The sequence below is a fragment of the Pongo abelii genome, chromosome 22 (assembly GCF_028885655.2).
Source record: "Pongo abelii isolate AG06213 chromosome 22, NHGRI_mPonAbe1-v2.0_pri, whole genome shotgun sequence".
NCBI lineage: Eukaryota > Metazoa > Chordata > Mammalia > Primates > Hominidae > Pongo > Pongo abelii.
Genome location: NC_072007.2, coordinates 39,084,375 through 39,105,964, shown reverse-complemented (window position 1 = coordinate 39,105,964; position 21,590 = coordinate 39,084,375). Strand labels below are relative to the sequence as shown.

Sequence of the window (21,590 nt, the reverse complement as noted above, 5' to 3'; positions counted from 1 at the left end):
TAAGACCAATTCCCTATTCTCTGGGGGATGAATTTTAAGCATTTGGTTTTAATCCATCTATAACTTCTATACCATGAAGAAGCTGAAATATTTTAAGTACGATGAAACTATATGTAAAGATATGTGGTATTAATTATTTATAAAAGCAATGACTGCTCTTCCAGTAGGGCAAACAAGCTTCTTCTCTTTAGAGGCTTCTTTGCTCACCTAATGAAGATTGGCCAATAAAGTTGAGCCAGAGGATTTCTAACTTCTGACTTAGTCAAGGCACTCAGCCTTGTTGTTTTTGCTTCCATCAACAGTAATGAGTTCTGCATGCCTTAGAAAGGAACAAAGCACTTGGTTATTTCCCAGATTTTCACTCTCAATGTTCCTACCCCATCTAGCTTATCTGATGCCTGGAGGAATCCTTCTTCACATATTTAAATTTAATGTTAGCATTTCCTTCATTGGCTCATTAACTGCCCTCTGGTGCAGGTTAACCAATGACCCTAAAAGAGGTCTCCAGTTGCTCTGCAAGGGTGATGAGCAATTCTCACCCTGCATTTCAGCCAACAAAAATGTTGTGCCATTTTACAAGCAGCAGAAGTCCCAGAAGGCCACACAGTTCCATGGCCTGATATATGCAGAAGAATAATAAAAAATTTTATGGCTCTGGGGAAACCAATCAATCCCAGGAGTGCCCCGAGGCAGGTAAAGCTGGTGTGTCCTCACTCAGCCTCCTGCTTTGACAACTTTACCCGAGAACACTTAGACTTGCAGTGCATGGTCTGTAAACATAAAAACAGTCCTGGGTTTGAGATAAACACATGCACCAGATTCTGCCTATATGCATTCACAGCTAACTGTATCTTACCTTAGAAATCAGGGGAATTGTTTATTTGAAGCATGAAACCTAAGTTAATGAATGGGATATTTTTGTATTCTTGCAAAGCCAAGAAATATACATTCTACTGCCCACCGGGGAAAAACCAGGACATGTGCCAATGGAAGTCCAGTTAGGATGTTAGCCTCTGATAGCAGCTGACTTCCATCTTATCCAAGCACTCTTTCAAAAGTTTTCCCTACTTTCTGATAACTTTTCTCTCTCTCTTTTTTTTTTTTTTTTTTTTTTTGGGACTGCATCTCACTCTGTCGCCCAGGCTGAAGTGCAGTGGCGTGACTATGGCTCACTCAATCAATCCTCCCATCTCACCTCCCGGGTAGCTGGGACTACAGGCATGCACCACCACACCTGGCTAATTTTTTTGTATTTTTTTGTAGAGACAGAGTTTTGCCATGTTACCCAGGCTGATCTCGAATTCCTGGGCTCAAGCGATCCTCCCGGCCCTGATAACCTTTCTGTACATATACCACAATGATAAATGTACACGGATTTGTCAGGAAGTGGGGAAACTTTTCATTAAAACACCACAAGTGGTCAATACTTACATCAATTAGTAGATGCAGCCCCTAGATGAGTGTGGCAGCCCCTACAAAATAAAGTAAAAAACTGGTGATGGGTTGGGGGAGGGATGATCCAAGTAATTTAAAGAGAAATCCTTCCACTAATACTAATTTATGACACTTATTTACTTATTGAAATTATAAAGCTTGTACAAATTTTCTGTTTTTCTTTTTCTTTTCTTTTTTTGGAGACAAAGTCGTGCTCTGTCTCCCAGGCTGGAGTGCAGTGGCACAATCTCAGCTCACTGCAACCTTTTGTCTCCTGGGCTCAAGTAATCCTCCTGCCTCAGCCTCCCAAGTAGCTGGGATTGCAGGCATGCACTACCATACCCAGCTCATTTTGCACTTTTAGTAGAGACAGGGTTTCGCCATGTTGGCCAGGCTGGTCTCGAACTGCTCGCCTCTAGCCTCACCCACCTCAACCTCCCAAAGTGCTGGGATTGCAGTTGTAAACCACCACGCCCAGCCTAAATTTTCTTAATATATATATTTTCATGCTGAGTGTCAAACCATGAACCTCATGTCCTAGGTGATATTTAGCACTCGCAAAATGGTATGGAGTGCCCAGAAGGCAAATGTTTTGTCTTTTACCAAACATACATCACTTTGCTTTATATATATATATATACACACACATGCCTAATATACATATATGGTTTTTTCCACACTGAACTCTAAGGTGATCGCCACGCAAAACATAATTGCTTTCGGATCCTGTTTAGTTCCCTAAGATTTCTTGATCATACAAACATAACTCTGGTCCAGGAAGCTGCACTAGCTAGATGCCTTCATGAAACACTAACAGGATTTCAAAAGAAATTTGTTTCTTCGGAAAGAGAAAGATGTGTCCATGAAGCCTTTGTGAGAAGACAAAAAGCACTTAAGTGATTCAAAACTACTTATGGTCTGTAGGTAAAAAGGCACATGTATGCCAAATGTTGAAGCCATCATACTTCTTCTATTCACACCCCTAAACCGTGTAGAAGTTCGCCGGGAGGTGAGAACGCCAACAGCGGTGGAGAAACGTTTCTCTTTCCTCTCAGCTTGCACACATCATGGCGGCTGCTGCCCAGCAGCCTCCTCAGCCTGGCGGCAGGAAGCACAGAGGCAAGGCTCAGTATGTGCTAGTCAAGCGAGCTCGGCACTGCGAATCTGGCGGGCCCAGTCAGCTAGAGCCCGGGCTACGGGGCTTCCTCATCACATGCAACATGAACCAGCTCAAGTGTGTGGAGGAGGCCCACACCCTGCTCAACGAATATGGCGATGACATGTATGGGCCAGAAAAGTTTACAGACAAGCATCAGCAGCCCTCTGGGAGTGAGGGAGAAGATGATGATGTGGAGGCTGTCTTGAAGAAAGAAGTTGGTGACATTAAGGCATCTACAGAGATGAGCCTAAGAGGATTCCAGTCAGTGGAAAGTGGAGCAAATAACGTCGTCTTCATCAGGACACTTGGGATAGAACCTGAGAAACTGGTGCATCATATTCTCCAGGATGTGTACAAAACCAAGAAGACTCAAGTTATTCTACGAATGTTACCCATCTCAGGCACATGCAAAGCTTTTTTAGAAGATATGAAAAAATATGCAGAAACATTTTTGGAACCCTGGTTTAAAGCTCCAAACAAAGGGACATTTCAGATTGTGTACAAATCTTGAAATAGCAGTCATGAGAGGTGAAGCCAGCTGGACTTCCTGGTGGAGTGGGGACTTGGAGAACTGTTCTGTCTTACAAGAGGATTGTAAAATGCACCAATCAGCGCTCTGTAGCTAACAAGAGGTTTGTAAAATGCACCAATCAGCGCTCTGTAAAATGGACCAATCAGCCTCTGTAAAATGGACAAATCAGCAGGATTCTAAAAGTAACCAATTGCAGGGAGGATTGAGAAAAGGGCATTCTGATAGGACAGAAATAGGACATGGGAGGGGACAAATAAGGGAATAAAAGCTGGCCACCCCAGCCAGCAGTGGCAACCTGCTTGGTCTCCTTACATGCTATGGAAGCTTTGTTCTTTTGCTCTTCACAATAAATCTTGCTGCTGCTCACTCTTTGGGTCTGCGCCACCTTTAAGGGCTGTAACACTTACTGCGAAGGTCCGTGGCTTCATTCTTTAAGTCAGTGAGACCACGAACCCACTGAAAGGAACCAACTCCAGACACAGTCACATAAATAGAGAAGTTATCAAAGAATTGGCAGGAATAGTGTGCACTCTCAATTCAGAAAATAAAGTGGATCTCACCAATCCACAGTATACGGTGATAGTAGAAATCATGTTGCCTGAGTGTCATGAAAGATTACATGTAGTTTAGAAAATAGTTTCCGTCTGGGTGCGGTGGCTCATGCCTATAATCCCAGCACTTTGGGAGGCCAAGGAGGCAGGCAGATCATGAGGACAAGAGATCAAGACCACCCTGACCAACACGGTGAAACCCCATCTCCACTAAAAATACAAAAATTAGCTGGGTATGGTGGTGCAGGCCTGTAGTCCCAGCTATTCGGGAGGAGGCTGAGGCAGGAGAATCACTTGAACCTGGGGGCGGAGGTTGCAGTGAGCTGAGATGGTGAGATGGTGCCATTGCACTCCAGCCTGGCAACAGAGCATTAAAAAAAAAAGAAAAAGAAAATTCCATCTCCAGGAGGTGATAAAGAGCTCTAAGGATCCATCACAGCTTAATTCAAAGCAGGGAAATGGGAAAGAAGGTAAACTGGAAGCTGCTGACAAATCAGATCAAAACAATACAGCAGAAGGGAAAAATAACCAGCAGGTACCAGAGAATACTGAAGAGCTAGGGCAGAAAAGAACGTCTAATCCGCAGGTGGTAAATGAGGGAGGAGCCAAACCTGAACTTGCAAGTCAAGCCACAGAAGGGTCCAAATCAAATGAAAATGATCTCTCGTAGGAGGCCATTTCGTGCTGGAGGTGGGTTTCTCAACTGGGGCTCTATGAGATGTTGCTGGGGTTTCACCTTAAATTGTGACTAAAAACAGTTTTTTATTTGTGTGCTGTATTGTGCTATTCTCACAGTAGTGAACAATGATTGCACCGCCCTGTTAATCATTTTGTTAGGGAACTTTCAGCCCTCATGGTATTATGTAGAGGCGGACCCATGTGCCACACTATTGCAAAGAGGGGAGGATGGGAGGAGAGGGGGACGTTGGCCTCTCCCAGGCTCCTCTTATCGGTGTCAGCTGACTTACTGTAGTGAACTGACTGTAAAGTAGAAAATCAGAGGGGAGTTTTCATTTGAAGGAAGGAGGTTTTACATGCCACAGCTCAGCTGTCCCCCTGCCATTTTGTTGTAAACATTGCAAAAATGTGGATCATGTAGGTTAGATCATGAATTGTTTGGTGAAGTTTTTGTACTTTGTGATTTTCTTGTTTGGTTATGTCTATGTGTATATATATGTATTTTTTTCCTTTTCTTTTCTTTTTTTTCTTGAGACAGAGTCTCGCTCTGTCGCTCAGGCTGGAGTGCAGTGGCACGATCTCGGCTCACTGCAAGCTCCGCCTCCTGGGTTCACGCCATTCTCCTGCCTCAGCCTCCTGAGTAGCTGGGACTACAGGCGCCCGCCACCACGCCTGGTTAATTTTTTGTGTTTTTTTCAGTAGAGACGGGGTTTCACCATGTTGGCCAGGATGGTCTCGATCTGACCTCGTGATCCACCCGCCTCGGCCTCCCAAAGTGCTGAGATTACAGGCGTGAGCCACCACACCTGGCCTGTTTTTATATTTTATTAACATTTGTGTGTAACAAAGCTGACAGTTCAGTGCTGCAATTTTGGAAGGTAAGATGTGAGAAAGAAGAGAGGCATTTTAGGCACAGAGCTACAGATATTTCTGAAAAGGTTGGTGATTAAGAATTTTGGTCTTCTGAGTATACTTCAGTATTCTAGTACTACAAGGGACACAAAGAAATTCTGTCTTTATAATGAAAGCTACTCCTCAAGGGTTTTATATGGACTCAGTCCAAGCTGTCCTATCCCACTGTGCATTGTCTGTGGCATGCAACTTATAAAACTAAAAATTGTAACTATAAATCACAGCCACTTGACAAGAAAGGATATTCATTATTTTCAAATGGCTCTCGGACTATCAAAACAGTAAGGCTTTTGTTCAAAAATCACTTTTAGTCAAAATGTTTTGGAAGGAAATTATTTAGTAGAAGAACTTATCTCAAGAAAGAAAAATATGCATAGTTGATAAGAATCTAATAACATTAAAATGCTGGGGCAGGATGCAGTACAAAATTGAAAAGACTTTATTCTCAGTAAGTTGATTTACTGATGATATCTCATATGATGCTAAAAAGGTTTTGTGTCATTAACTGAAAAGCAGCAGCTTCAGGCTGGGCACAGTGGCTCACGCCTGTAATCCCCGCAATTTGGGAGGCCAAGGCAGGAGGATCACAAGGTCAAGAGATGGAGACCATCCTGGCCAACATGGTGAAACCCTGTCTCTACTAAAAATACAAAAATTAGCTGGGCGTGGTGGCATGTGCCTGTAGTCCCAGCTACTCGGGAGGCTGAGGCAGAACTGCTTGAACCCAGGAGGCGGAGGTTGCAGTGAGCTGAGATACGCCACCGTGCTCCAGCCTGATGACAGAGCAAGACTCTGTCTCAAAAAAAAAGAAAAGCAGCAGCTTCTCTATCCAGGATGATGAGTCAACAGGTTTCACTAATATTTGTCATGCTGTAGCATTTGTAAGATTTGTAAATGATGAAATTCAAAGAAAACTTTTTCTATTGCTAGGAGCCTGCCAAAACAAAGGCCAATATACAATGTTGTGACATCACATCTGATAACCAGGGGTCTGTTATCTACACTCCTGGTGCCCCATCAATGGTTGTCTCCATAAGTCATTTTGCATCATTAAAAAAAAAAGAAATCCTGATGTTGACGCTATAGCACACTGCTTTCTTCACAGAGATGCTGATATCAAAAACTTGAAGATACAATGACATTCTGAATAATGCTACAAAACTGGTTACCTGTATCAAAGACCCATTTATGCAAAAATGTTAAAAAAATAAAAACACCCAAAACAAAAACCTGGACAAACAGCACATAAACCTCCTGCACCATACAGACATCCAGTGGCTTATCAGAGGAAGAGTTCTCTACAGGACATTTGAGTTGAAAGGTGAATTGCCAGCGTACTTACAAGAAAACAGCCAGCTTTTGCTGAATGCTTTGGAAATGAAAAATAGCTACAGAAACTAGCCTATTTAGCAGACAATTTTCATCACATGAACAAATGAACAAGTCTCTGAAAGGTTCTGGGGAAAATTTTTTTTCTTAAAGTGACAAGAGTCTTAGATCGAAAAGGAAACTGATTTGCTACCTTGCCAGGGGAATCATTGAAATGTTTCTGCAGCCATTTGGATTTGAAAATGAAGAGTACAGCTCTCAAATCTTGCTATAACCCACCTGGAGGAACCACAAAACACAATTAAGTAGTATTCTCTCTCCTTTTCCCAGCACTAGTATATGACTGTATGGGGAACCCTTTCTCCAAATCTGCTCAGCTTGAAATTTTGTCTCTGAAGGAAGAGAATGAACTCAGCCCTGGTCTGACACTCCTACATTTCTGTGAAATAAGAGTATTCTTCAACTTAGTGCTCACACTCACACACCATGAGGGTTCCCTGCAGGGGTTTCCTGAATTTGAAAGTTTTTTCAAGGCCTATTTTTGGGTAAAATAATTGAAAAAGGCAGACACCAACAAAGTCTGCAAAGTAAACCGTCCAGATTAAGAATATTAAGGAGCTGTAAAGTTAGCTTGTGGAAATGGGCTTATCCTTAAGTTTTAAAAAGTTAAGAAGTAGTAAAAATGTTAGGCTTCCTGCACAAGTGGCTATGTTTATTTAATGGCTAGTGAACATGGGAACATATTTCTATCCTCCTAGCTAGTGGTTCTATTTGGTAAACCAGACTAGAATGATTTGAGAGGGGCAAAGAGAATAGGCAGGACCTTCCTTCTATAGCTTTACATATTTAGAATATTAATTCTTAATGGCGTTGAAGTTACCTTGAAAGGATTGATAAGAGGTTTATTAATACTATTTAGGGGAATAGGGAGGATAGAATTTTGGTGCCTTCTTCAGCTGACTTGCTCCAAGACAAAGATTCTTTTATTTTGATGGTGCAAGACAAAAGGACTCGGAAAAGAATTGACCATATGCCTACAGAACATACAATTCTGGGGAACGAAGTTGTTTTTACTTTGTGAAAGCTGCCACTCTACGGAAATATTTTGATTTTATAATTTGCTTTTAATTGCCTTTTATATCTATTTGTATTTGGTAAGGCTTGGTTGTTATACAAGCTGTTCTTTCCCAGCTACAAAATCCTGTGTTCGGTTGTAACCTGAACTCATTAAAAGACTTGTTTTCAGGTTTATCAACTGTTTATTTTCACTGACATTTGAGCATGTTATTTTATAAATAATGAGATTCCAGGGTAGGAGGTAAGTGCTTTTTATTCCCCTCTAGTTTTTTCTTCTAAAAAATTATGTCAGTTAAAAAAAAAACAAACCTGCAGTCTTGTGGTTTAGAAAACTTGTTTAACTCTATAGAGAAAAGAATGTTAAACTTAGTATTTTAAAACATGTTTCTCTAAGGTTAAACATGGTTTTCAAATGTTATTTTTACTTGTACTTTGCTTTTGGTACAGCCAAATATCAACCTTGTTTTTCATAGTTCCTGATATTTTCAGAAACATCAAAATAAATTTGTTTCCCCCCCCAAAAAAAATTAGTTTGCCAATGGTCTAGGAAGCTCTAACCTAATCATTCTATTGGTAGCATATTCTATTCCTAACCAGACACACATGTGTTAATGAAGCCACAAGGTTCAGGTCTTTCCTAATGGCTTCAATTGGGTGATTTTTAGCCAAGCAAGCTGCCTCCTCTTTTTAATTCTGTGTCTTCCCTGAAAGTATTCCTACACTAAAGGGAAAAAATATGTTTTTCATTTTACCAAAAAAAATTACCTAAATTAAGGTTTTTATAGTAACAATGTCTTCATAGGTATGGACTACTTTTCCTTCCTTTAAAAAAAAAAAGCAACAAAACATCCACAAAGGTCACTTTCACCCAACACAGAAAACCCTACCTCCCGCCATCCAAAAATGCCACCTTTGAGCTGCCAACAGGATTTCTCACTATTCCTTAGGCATTCATCCAGATATTTTTTTCAAAGTCTGACTTAACTCACCACAATTTAATTTGAGATTTGTAGAGGTCAGACTCTAGCAAAATATGACTACAAAAACTGGAGATGCTAGTTTTAAACTGCATAAATATATATATAAATAAATCCATTAACTCTCTCAACTGCAGCAGTCTAATCATTAATCAATAATCTATCAATTGACATAAGTAACCTACATTATATTAATTACATCATTACATAGAATTCATCTGTTTAGAGCAACACTGTCCAATAGAAATAAAATATGACTTATATATGTAATTTAAGTTTTCCTATAACAGCATTCATAAAGTTAAAACAAGTTAAAATTAAAATTAGTAATATATTTTATTTAACCCAATATATCCAAACTAGTATCATTTCAACATGTGATCAATATTTTAAAATTATTGCCAGGTGCAGTGGCTCAAACCTGTAATTCCAGCACTTTGGGAGGCTGAGGCAGGTGGATCACTTGAGGTCAGGAGTTTGTATCAGCCTGGGCAACATAGTGAAACCCCATCTCTACTAAAAACACAAAAATTAGCCAGGCATCATGCCATGTGCCTGTAGTCCCAGCTACTTTCGGGAGACTGAGGCAGGAGAATTGCTTAAACCCAGGAGGAGGAGGTTGCAGTGAGCTGACTTTGTGTCACTGCACTCCAGCCTGGATGACAGAACAAGATTGTCTCAAAAACGAAACAAAACAAAAATTATCAAGGTATTTTGCACTCTTCTTTACAAAATCCATAGTGTATCTTAGACTTCCTGCACATCTCATTATATTCTAGATACATTTCCAGGGCACAGTAGCTCCACGTGGGGTGGACAGTGCAGGTCTAGAGGGTGCTGGGTTAAAGGGTTGGACAAACACTGGGTGAACACTACCAGTTCTCCCAGTCTTCAGTGTGCCCATAGATGTCAGAAGGTTAAATTAGCCTCTTATATTCACTTAGGTTTGTCTCTTTAGAGAATTTGACAACTAGTGTGTAAAGTTTAAATTGCTTTTAGGTTGGTATTAGTTGCACCACGTTAAGAAAATAAAATCAGTGTTGATTTGCTGTATTCTTCTCCTATTGCTACTATAACAAATTATCACAAATTTATTGGCTTAAAACAACATATATTTATTATCTTGCAGTTCAGGAGATCAGAAGTCTAAAACAGGTTGGCATGGTTGTGTTCCTTCTGGAGGCTCTTGGGGGAATTCATTTCCTTGCCTTTTCCAGCTTCTAGAGGTGGCCTGCATTCCTTGGCTCAGGGCCCCTTCGTCCATCTTCAAAACAAAACCAGCAGCATATCATCTTCAAATCTCTCTCTCTCTTTCTCTCTCCTCTGCTCTAACATCATATATCCTACTCTTATTTCTGACTTTCTTCCTCGCTCATAGGAGACTTCTGATGACATTGAACCCACCTGGTTAATCCAGGACAATCTCCCCACATCAAGATCCTTAACTTAATCATGTGTGCAAACTCCCTTTTGCCATGTAAAGTATCATATTCACAGGTTCTGGGGATTAGGATGTGAATATCTTTGAAGGACCACGGCAGACAGAACTGTCTACTATAATGAAATAGGCTGATATGCTCAACAGATCTACAGGTGAGATTTTATCACAACACATCTAGTTATGACATAGCTATGGCAAAAACTAGCTGTGCCCTCGATCAGTGGTCCCCAGCCTTTTTAGCACCAAGGACCAGTTTCGTGAAAGACAATTTTTCCATGGCCAGGAGGCGGAGGGGATAGTTTCAGGACAAAACTGTTCCACCTCAAATCATTGGGCATTAATTAAAATCTCATAAGAAGCACACCGCCTACATCCCTCGCATGCGCAGTTCGCCATAGGATTTGTGCTCTTATGAGAATCTAATGCCGCCGCTGATCTCACAGGAGGCGGAGATCAGGCAGTACTGCTCATTTACCTGCCACTCACCTCCTGCTGTGCAGCTCAGTTAATACCAGTCCGTGGTCCAGGGGTTCGGGACCCCTGTCCTGGGTGACTATTTGTTTCAATCAGTATTTCATAAAAATAAAAATGTAATGTAAAAAATATTAGATGCATGCTTGGCATTTGTGTTTAATAAGTGAATGTGGTGGTTTCTAGAATTTAAATATATATGCTTAGGGAAAGTCAAGATAGTAGGTATATGAGTTGAATCTGGAAAGAAAGACTCTTCAGCTGTGTATTACCTATTTTTTAAGCTGCTGTTCCAAATTTGCCAGGAAAAATCTTCACCTTCACACTCAAGTAATTAGTACCACATTTAGCATGGAGGATACTTTGTCACAAGAATGTGATAAAATTCTTTTATAAGAATTTACTCTGCTAAATACATGTGATGAAGTAAAAAACATCTTAAATCAACAAATATTTAATAAGAATATTATGAGGAAGGCACAGTGCCCAGTATAAAATATACCATAACTTAAACTATAAATGTAACTTTCTTAAGAATAACAACTACTTTTAAAATTTTCCTTCTTAGCAAATCAGTGCAAACAAACAAGTAATTTTACTTATAAACTGTTCATGGATTCCACTGGAATACTGCCCTTTAATGCTTTCTCTTCAATTTAATCTTATTTGGAGGTTACATTTACACACTGAAAGAGAAAATAGAGGCAACAATTCCAATTTTAAAACATGTGTTCCTGAACTGTCTGGACCAACATCTGAGTTTGCACCATCCCTGTGTGCTCAGGCTCCAAGTCTCTTGTCCTTGGGGGATGGACAGATACACCTTGACTTGTGATGGGGTTATGTCACAATAAACTAATCATAAATTGAAAATATCTTAAGTTTAAAATGCATTTAATACACCGAATCTACAGAATATCGTAGCTTAGCCTAACCTTCTTGAAACATGCTCAGAATACTTACATTAGCCTACAGATGGGCAACATCACCTAACAACAAAGCCTATTTTATAAAGTGTGGAATATCTCATGTAATTTTTTGAATACTATACTGAAAGTAAAAACCAGGATGACTGTATGGATACTCCAATTACAGTTTCTACTGAATGCTTTTCACTTTTGCACCATCATAAAGTCAAAAAAGCATAAGTGGAACCATCGTTAGGTTGGGGACCATTTCTATTCCTCAGCTCATGCTGCAATAACAAAATACCATAGACTGAGTGGCTTAACAACAGACATTTATTTCCAGTTATGGAGGCTGGAAGTCTTCATGCACCAGCATGGTTGGAGCTAGATCCCTCTTTCTGGCTGGCAGATGGCTGCCTTCTCACAGTGTCCTCACAGTGGCAGAAAGAGACACAGCAAGCTCTCTGAAGCCACTTCTTTTAAGAATATTAATCCCATCATGAGGCCATGGCCTCATGACCTCATCTAAACTTAATTATCTCCCAAAGGCCCCATCTCCAAATACCATGACATTGGGGGTTAAGGCTTCAAAATACGAATTTTACAGGGACGTAATTCAGTCCATAGCATGGAATATGCAGGACCTAGGCAAAAAAGGGCCTCAGGGCGATGGACCTAATCTGGCAAACTGGATCAAACTCAGCCCTTTAGTCATCCTCCAGCTTTCTTGGTGGCTTCTTCCAGATGCCCCAGGCTGTGGGGAGAAGAGTAAATGTGATTACTGCTGAAAGCTCATTTCTCAGGTTCTCTAAATATGGGTTCAATGTGCAACCCTCAAAGGGAATTTTCTACCCAAAACTGTAGCTTTGCAGCTAAACAATTATATTCTTGAAATGATGTCTAGGGGACTGAGTTTTCTTAAATAACACCTCTAAGGAGAAACCAAATGCCTAGCAAGCAAGACGACTTTCTTGCCTAACTTTACTTTTTAAAATATTTTTACTTTTCTTGAAATAGAAATAAATAGGGTGAAGTTTTATAAGCCAGGGAAAAGATTCACTTACCAATTCTTGAACTAAATATCACTGAGCTGAAAAGAGAAGTAGATGATGAGTGTGTATATGACAATCACTTTCATGAAAATTCAATTCTAGAAAGACACTAAATTTCATTCATTGTTTGTTCAAAGAGAAAGTGCAAGCATAGAAATTAATGGGCAAGACGGCCAAAAAGTAACTGTTCTAGTGCTTTATTCTGGATAAACGCAGTGTAATTTTGATTCTTGTGAATTTCAATAAAGCATGATTTAATACTATAGCAAGGGTGCCATTAAAATGTGGGTATTAACTTTCCAATAATTTCTAGAAATTGAAATGGAATCTATTTGGCAATAACATGACATTTTGACACCAATGAAAATATTTTATGTAGTTATGTAAGTGATAAAAATAAATGCTATAAAAATGTGTCCAGAAGGACTTATAACTAGGAAAAACAATCATAATTAACAAGATTTTGTGAAGTGTGCAGCAGCCAAAGACAACTTTAAACCAGCTGAAGGTGATGAGGTAATTTCTGGTCCTAAGTTCATAGAATCTGACCACCTGTAGAGATTTTTTTTAAAGCACTTAAAATAATTAATTTTCCAAATATGGAGAAGCTGAGAGAGTCTCCCTCTTTTACGTGACTTTCTATTGTGCCAACGTAATGGAATCAAATACACACTCCAGCTTTTTAAGCAGCTGTTCCTATGGTGCAGGAGTAAATGTGTAAACTCTACCAGTACCAGCTGGAAAAAAAGAACATGAATCTATTATTTCCGAATGTATTATGAAACCTAGATTTTGTTTCCAGTATAGAATGTGTCCAAAGCAACCAAATGAAGAGGAGGATTGTGAAATTATCCAGTGGCTAAGGAACCATCTTGACATTTCAACTGGCTGATACAAACAAAGCTATATGGGCAGGTAACCATGCCTCTTGTTGCATGAACTGTGCAGAGTCCACCACAATATTGAAGAGATTCTTTTTACTGTTTTTAACTGAGATCATTACAGCACAAGACTTTTAACCACAGTAACGCCAAAAGAATAAGAAGCAATTTTATCAAGTATATGTCTTTTTCAACATGAACATGACTGATCTCTAATTTCATAATGTCTACTGAGGATTTCTAAGTCAAATAATAATAACTATGATGATAGTAATAACAATAGAAGATATTTCACTAAAACATGCATATCTTTTGACTCTACTTTTAAATATAATCTTAATAAAATTGTATTTCTAAGTATTTCCAAATAAGGACAAAAGAAGTTTTAGTGTGTCATAGTGTTTTTCAAAATAAAATTTATCTTTTAGAGAAGTTTTAGGTTCACAGCAAAATTGAGTACAAAGTAGAGGGTGTTCCCATCTACACCCTGTACCCCCTGACACACACACGCAGCCTCCCCGACTATCAGCCTCATACGAGAGAGTGGTACATTTGTTACAATCAACAAACCTACATTTATACACGTTTATGACCCCAAATCCGTAGCTTACATTAGAGTTCATTCTTGATGTAGTATATTCTATGGCTTTGGACAAATGTATAATGACATGTATCCACCATTATAGTATCATAAACAATAGTTTCACTGTTCTAAAAAATCCTCTATATTCCATCTACTTATCTTTCACTCCTCCTTAACCCCTAGCGAGTCCTGTTCTTTTTACGGCCTCTATAGCTTTGTGTTTTCCAGAATGTCATATGTTAGAATCATACAGTATATAGCCTTTTCAGTTTGGCTTCTTTCACTTAGCAATATGCATTTAAGTTTTCCCCATGTCTTTTCATGGCTTGATAGTTCATTTCATTTCAGTTTTGAATAATATTCTGCTTTCTGGATGTACCACAGTTTACCCATTCACCTAGAGAAAGACATCTTGATTGCTTCTAAATTTTGGCAATTACGAACAAAGCTGTTATAAATATCAGTGTGCAGGTGTTTGTGTAGACACAGGTTTTCAACTCATTTGAGTAAATACCAAAGAGCACTGTCGTTGGAGTGTATGGTAAAGGCATGTTTAGTTTTGTAAGAAATTGCCCAGCTGTCTTCCAAAGTAGCTGTACCATTTTGCATTCCCATCAGTAATGAATGAGAGTTCCTATTGTTGCACATTCCCATCAGCATTTGTTGTCAGTGTTTTAGATTTTGGCCATTATAATAAGTGTGTAACAATATTTCATTGTGGCTTTAATTTGCAATTTCCTAATGCCATATCATTTTCAGGATCCTTACACATGCGTATTTGCCGTCCACATGTCTTCTTTGGTGAGGTGTCTGTCCAAGTTGTTCCTTTTCTTATTGTTGAGTTCTAATACTTTGCATATTTTGGATAGCTGTCCTTTATCAGATACATCTTTTGCAAATATTTTCTCCTACTCTATATTATAGTGTTTTAAGTGTTGGTCAACCTTGAGGCTTTATAGCAACAAAAAACAATTTGAACAAATTATATTTGTTCTTGAAGCTGCATTTAAAATGATTCTTGAAGATGCATTTAAAATGATCTATTGGCTGGGTGCAATGGCTCATGCCTGTAATGCTAGCACCTTTGGAGGCCAAGATGGGAGAACTGCTTGAGCCCAGAAGTTTGAAATCAGCCCGGACAACATAGGGAGACTCCATCTCTACAAAAAAAATTAAAAATTACCCAGGTGCAGTGGCACATGCCGGTAGTCCCAGCCAATTGGGAAGCTGAGATGGGAGGATTGCTTGAGCCCAGGAGGTCAAGGCTGGAGTGAGCCATGACGGCACCACTGCACTCCAGTCTAGGTGACAGAATGAGACCCTATCTCAAAATAAAAAATAAAAATAATGAAAAAAATTATCTATCTTAGATTATTATTTCACTAACTACTGTGAAAGTTGTCAGAATCAAAATGGAGTCACTAATGTTAAAACACACACACACACACACACACACACACACACAAACCTGACATACGAAAACCAGACAAGGACACAATAAAAAAAGAAAACTACAAGCCAATATCCTTGATGTACATAGATGCAAAAATCCTCAATGCAATATTAGCAAACGGAGTGCAACAACACATTAAAAAGGTCATTCAGCATGATCAAGTGGGATTCATCCCAGGGATACAAGGATGGTTCAGCATGTACAAATCAATAACAAGTTTGATACATCATGTCAACAGAACCAAGAACAAAAGCCATGTAATCATTTCAATAGATGCTGAAAAAGCATTCAGTAAAATTCAGTGTTCCTTTATGATAAAAATGCTCAACATGTTGTGGGTAAAAAAATACACACAAACTGGGTATACATGACAAACTCACAGCTAACATCATACTCAACGAGGAAAAGCTGAAAGCCTTTCCTTTGAGAATTAGAACAAGCCCCCTCGCTCATCACCGACAGCCTGCGTCAGCGTGCGCAAGCCCTGCCACCGCCCTGCAGAAATGATTCAATTACCTGCAGTCTTAAGTCAGATGACACCAGCGTCGAGGGTCCTGGCTCCTCATGTCACTCGGGTTTATGCCAAAGATGTAAAATTTTTGATGCAGATGCCTGAGTCTTAATGCTTCAAGGTGTAGACCTTTCACTCACTGCTGTAGCCATTACAATGGGGCCAAAGGGAAAAACAGTGATTATTGAGCAGAAGTGGGGATGTCCCAAAGTAACAAAAGATGGTGTGACTGTTGCAAAGTCCACTGACTTAAAGGATAAATATAAAAATATTTCAGCTAAACTTGTTCAAGATGTTGCCAATAACACAAATGAAGAGGCTGGGGATGGTACTACCACTCCTACGGATGCCAAGCAAGGCTTCAAGAAGTTGAACAAAGGTGCTAATCCAGTGGAAATCAAGAGAAGTGTGAGTTTAGCTGTTGATGCTGTAATTGCTGAACTTAAAAAGCAGTCTAAACCTGTGACTATCCCTGAAGAAATTACTCAGGTTGCTACAATTTCTGCAAATGGAGACAAAGAAATTGGCAACCTAATTTCTGATGCAATGAAAAAGGTCAGAAGACAGGGTTTCACCACAGTAAAGATGGAAAAACGCTACTGATGAATTAGAAATTATTGAAGGCATGAGGCCAGGTGCGGTGGCTCACGCCTATAATCCCAGCACTTTGGGAGGCAGAGGCGGGCAGATTACGAGGTCAGGATATTGAGACCATCCTGGCTAACATGGTGAAACCCCATCTCTACTAAAAATACAAAAAATTAGCTGGGTGTGGTGGGATGCGCCTGTAGTCCCAGCTACTCAGGAGGCTGAGGCAGGAGAATTGCTTGAACCCAGGAGGTGGAGGTTGCAGTGAGCCGAGATTGTGCCACTGCACTCCAGCCTGGGTGACAGAGTGAGACTCCATCTAAAAAAAAGAAAAAAAAAAAGAAATTATTGAAGGCATTAAAGTTTGAGGATATATTTCTCCATACTTTATTAATACATCAAAAGGTCAGAAATGTGAATTCCAAGAAAATTTCTAGTGTCCAGTCCATTGTATCTGATCTCAAAATTGCCAATGCTCACCGTAAGCTTTTGGTCATAATTGCTAAAAATGTTGATGGAGAAACTCTAAGTACACTCATTTTGAATAGGCGAAAAGTTGGTCTTCAGATTGTAGCAGTCAGAGCTCCAGGGTTTGGTGACAATAGAAAGAACCACCTTAAAGGTATGACTATTGCTACTGGTGGTGCAGCGTTTGGAGAAGAGGAGTTGACCTTAAATCTTGAAGATGTTCAGCCTCATGACTTAGGAAAAGTTGGAGAGGTCACTGTGATCAAAGGTGATGCTATGCTCTTAAAAGGAAAAGGTGACAAGGCTCAAATTAAAAAACGTATTCAAGAAATCATTGAGCAGTTGGATGTCACAACTAGTGAATATGAAAAGGAAAAACTGAATGAACGGCTGGCAAAACTTTCAGATGGAGTAGCTGTGCTGAAGGCTAGTGGGACAAGTGATGTTGAAGTGAATGAAAAGAGTTACAGATGCCCTTAATGCTACAAGAGCTGCTGTTAAAGAAGGCATTGTTCTGGAAGGGGGTTGTACCCTACTTCGGTGAATTGGTGCCTTGGACTCATTGACTCCAGCTAATGAAGATCAAAAAATTGGTACAGAAACTATTAAGAGAACACTCAAAATTCCTGCAATGACTATTGCTAAAAATGCGGGTGTTGAAGGATCTTTGATAGTCCAGAAAACTATGCAGTTCCTCAGAAGTTGGTTGTGATGCCACGGTCAGATTTTGTGAATATGGTGGAAAAAGGAATTATTGACACAACAAAGGTTGTGAGAAGTGCTTTACTGGATGCTGCTGGGGTGGCCTCTCTGTTAACTACAGCAGAAGTTGTAGTCACAGAAATTCCTAAAAAAAGAGAAGGACCGTGTATTGGGTGCAATGGGTGGAATGGGAGGTGTTATAGGAAATGGCAAGTTCTAATGATTAGAATAGCGTTTTACTTTAATTAATGAACTGTGGCAGGAAGCCCAAGGCAGTGTTCCTCACCAATAACCTCAGAGAAGTCAGCTGGAGAAAATGACTGAAGAAAAGGCTAGCAGATGTTTAGGAAATCACTATAACAATCAGTTACTGGTTTCAAGTGACAAAATATATAATGTTTTACTGCTGTCACTGTTCATGCCTACAGATAATTTATTTTGTATTTTTGGATAAAAAGACATTTGTATATTCCTAATACTGGGTGCGAGAGCACCTATGGTTCCACTTCCAGCTACTCAGGAGGCTGAGGCAGGAGGATCGCTTGAACCCAGGAGATCAAGTACAACTCTTTCTCTCTTTCTATATATATATATTTTTCATATTTTTACATAATAAAATTCTATATGGCAGTTAAGAGGAGTAACCTAACCATATATCAAAACATAAATCTCATATAATGTTGACTGAAAAAGAAATTTGAAAAATGTCCAACATAGTACCAGTTACGTAAATTTTAAAACAAATACACCATATGTTGCTTATAAAGATATGAACGTCTATAAACGTATAAATGCAAGATCCATGTTTTTACATGGATTAGATGGACATACACTAAATCCATAAGAGCCTTAGAGAGAATGTTACACAATTAAACTGAAGGCAAGTAGAGAAAGAACACCCATCTTATTTGTAATATTTTAGTTCTTGTATTCAAAAAATATTTTAAGGAAACATGAGAAAATACTGTCATTTCTGGGTTTAAAACTTGGGGTTTTGAAATTTGTAACCTAGCCGGGTGCGTTAAAGGCTCACACCTGTAATCTCAGCACTTTGGGAGCCCAAGGCGGGTGGATCACCTGAAGTCAGCAGTTTGAGACCAGCCTGGCCAACACGGGGAAAACCCGTCTCTACTAAAAATACAAAAATTAGGCAGCCGTGGCTGCAGGCGCCTGTAATCCCAGCTACTCCGGAGGGTGAGGCAAGAGAACCGCTTGAACCTGGGAAGCAGAGGTTGCAGTGAGCCTAGCTCGCGCCACTGCACTCCAGCCTGGGGGATACAGCGAGACTCTGTCTCCAAAAAAAAAAATACATAAATAGAAATAAAATAAAATAAAATTTGTAACTCAAATACTTTTCTGTATTTTTATTTCTCAAATTTAAAAAACAAGCTGTAAAAATGTTTCATTGCGAAACAAATTTCAGAAATCGACTCAAAAAGAATGCAAATACTTGAATAGTCTAATAACTTATAGATGTTGCAAAACATCAAAGATCCATTCACTCAAAAAGGCACCAAGCCCATCCAGTTTTAAGGCTTTCTACCTAATGTTCCAGAAACAGCGTCCTAACTCATATAACGAGGGTAGCGTAATCTTGGTAAAAAAGCGGAGCCAGATTATTAGCGTCCCCAATTCAGCAGTGTATTAAACCGCATCATCTTGCTTAAGGTTTATAAAAAGAGTGCATTCGTGATTCATCAGGAAGGCAATTTATAAAGTACAGTAAAAAAAGAGAAAAGTCTTCATCTTTATAGTGTAAAGCTTAAAGTTCAGCTGACAAAAAAACAGTAAAATTTATTATGTATTTTTTCAAATCCTTGCAAACTAGGAATAAAACAGAATTTCCATATATCATTAGAATGAAGAAAGAACATCCACCTTAGTCAAAAACAACTCAGAATGCCCACTATCAGGTTCTAGTTCACAGAATAAAATTTAAATGTTCCAAAGAAGAAAGCAAATGTCAATAGTCACGGATTATACAACTGTCTACTTAGGAACTTCAAGGACAGCCACAGACAAATTTAGAATTAAGACGCAACAACACACCGGCCGTCCGGAACTCCAGCCCCACTCCTAGGCCTGCGCTTGAGAGTATGCGCACGCGCATGCGCACGCCCTGCGCACGCGCATGCGCATGGAACGCAGTGAAGGACTATGGCAGGGCAGAGCTTTCCTACGCCGTTGCACGGGCACGTGGGCCGCGGCGCCTTCAGCGACGTGTACGAGCCCGCGGAGGACACGTTTCTGCTTTTGGACGCGCTCGAGGCAGCGGCTGCCGAGCTGGCAGGGTGCGAGGAGGGGAGGGGCTCTGACGGGAAAGGGTTGCGGCGTTCTGAAGAAGTGCGGTGGAGGAGGGCCGGAACGGTGACTATCACCGCCCTGAGCCGGAGGAGGCGGGGTCCACTTGCAGATGATTGACAGCCAGGACGCCGTTAATAAGAATTTTCCTGTAGATACAAGTAATGAGTGTGCCGGGGACGCGTCTCCTTTGCCAGGGGGCTGCTCTGTCTCATGAACTGCCTGACTGCTTACCATGCAAAGGCGTATCTTTTCCTGTCACCTGTTAATCTGAAGAACACATGTCCCTGAGAGAAGCGATAGTATAACACGTTTGGAAACAAAATATTCCGGAAACATTGCTTATTGATATTTTTAAAGTATTACATATTAAAATTGCATGGTATTATTTGATTTACTCAGCACATAGAAAGCACCCTTAACAAACATGAAAGAAAGTTGTGTTACTGGAGTGGGGAAATATTTTTAAATCCACTGAATAGCATAGTCTAGCATCAGCCAGTCCTCACATGTGGCTACAGAGCGCTTGAAATGTGGCTAGTGCTACTGAGGAACTGAATTTTTCATTTAATTGTTACCAAGAAAAAGTTACATGCAGCTAGCAGACAATAGTCTACCCTAGCACTTTATTTAAATGGATTTGTTGAAGTGATTGCCATCAATTTTAAATTAATAGCAGAAAGAATGAATACTGACATTGTGATTTTTAAATGTAAGGAATTTGGGTTGTTAGATTTGTTTGAAGATAAGATGAACTGGGTTTTCTCAGGATGGAACAAACAGCTTTCAGGTTTCTAAGATTTATATTGTATTTATTTATCCCTCTTAAACTTGGTCATATTTTTCCAGTATAAAATGCCCCAGCTCTTATTAAACTAGTCTTTCATTGTAGATGATGGAACTTTTGGATTTACTGGAATATACAGTGGAACAGTACTGTTTTATAACTTGTCTTTTCTTCTCAAGATAGCCCAGAAAGATTTACAAGCACAAATTGCACTGCAAAGTATGCTGTAAAAGGAGCTGATTTTGTTATAAAGTCTTGGGTTATTTCTAGTTTGGAATTCTAATTATTTATGAGACCATGATAGTTATTTTCAAAGAGAAGCCACCTGGTGAGATTCTCAGACCTTATTACCACCTAATAAAGACTTGTCAGATGTGTAGACTGGTTCCAAAAGTTTAAAACCTCTGGAGCTTGTCACTGGGTAGTTGTTTTGGGAGTTCAGTGCTAAAAATTTCCCTAAATGCTATCAAGCTGATCTTTGTAATGGGGATGATTTATGCTTTTGATGCATGTATAACATTATAGAGGGCTGGCACTGTGGTTCATGCCTGTAGTCCTAACTACTCGGGAGGCTGAGGCGGGAGGATCACTTGAGCAAGCCCAGGAGTTAAAGGCTGCAGTGAGCTATGGTGGCACCACTGCCCTCTAGCCTAGGTGACAGAGCAAGAGCCTGTCTCTAAAAAAGAAACAACTTCCAAGATTATAGGCAAGAATATAAATTTAATGGAAAGATAAAGTACAGTAGAATGAAGATTTTATAGTTAACAGCATTCTAAGATGGTTAACATTCAAAGA

General features: G+C 39.7%; 1 protein-coding gene, 1 long non-coding RNA gene and 2 pseudogenes across 12 annotated transcripts in view; 3 read left to right on the top strand and 1 right to left on the bottom strand.

Annotated features, from left to right (window-relative positions):
• Positions 1 to 2,131: 2,131 nt before the first annotated feature.
• Positions 2,132 to 4,346, top strand: LOC100443610 (THUMP domain-containing protein 1-like; annotated as a pseudogene).
• A 5,424-nt stretch (positions 4,347 to 9,770) lies between these two features.
• LOC129052445 (uncharacterized) lies at positions 9,771 to 19,962 on the bottom strand. 2 transcript variants are annotated; one of them, XR_010138802.1, is made up of 4 exons: positions 19,757 to 19,839; positions 15,955 to 16,856; positions 12,534 to 12,559; positions 11,781 to 12,223 (listed from the first exon to the last, which is right to left on the bottom strand). It is a non-coding gene; the product is annotated as an uncharacterized LOC129052445 (long non-coding RNA). The 2 variants fall into 2 exon arrangements; XR_010138803.1 differs by lacking the exon at positions 11,781 to 12,223 and adding an exon at positions 9,771 to 9,913 and having other exon boundaries at positions 12,534 to 16,856; positions 19,757 to 19,962.
• On the top strand, positions 15,942 to 19,787 carry LOC100443247 (60 kDa heat shock protein, mitochondrial-like; annotated as a pseudogene).
• The window catches only part of N6AMT1 (N-6 adenine-specific DNA methyltransferase 1), a 494,077-nt gene continuing 492,305 nt past the window's right edge, over positions 19,819 to 21,590 (top strand). For 9 of the 10 annotated variants that reach the window (XR_010138799.1, XR_008517487.2, XR_010138800.1 and 6 more), the window contains exon 1: positions 19,833 to 19,998. Coding sequence is in view for 1 of the 10 variants with exons in the window: in XM_002830586.5 (XP_002830632.1) it covers positions 19,865 to 19,998 (134 nt within the window). In the remaining 9 variants the exon portion in view is untranslated. Of the gene's footprint in view, positions 19,999 to 21,590 lie in introns of all 10 variants that reach the window. The other variant, XM_002830586.5, reaches the window with a different exon arrangement.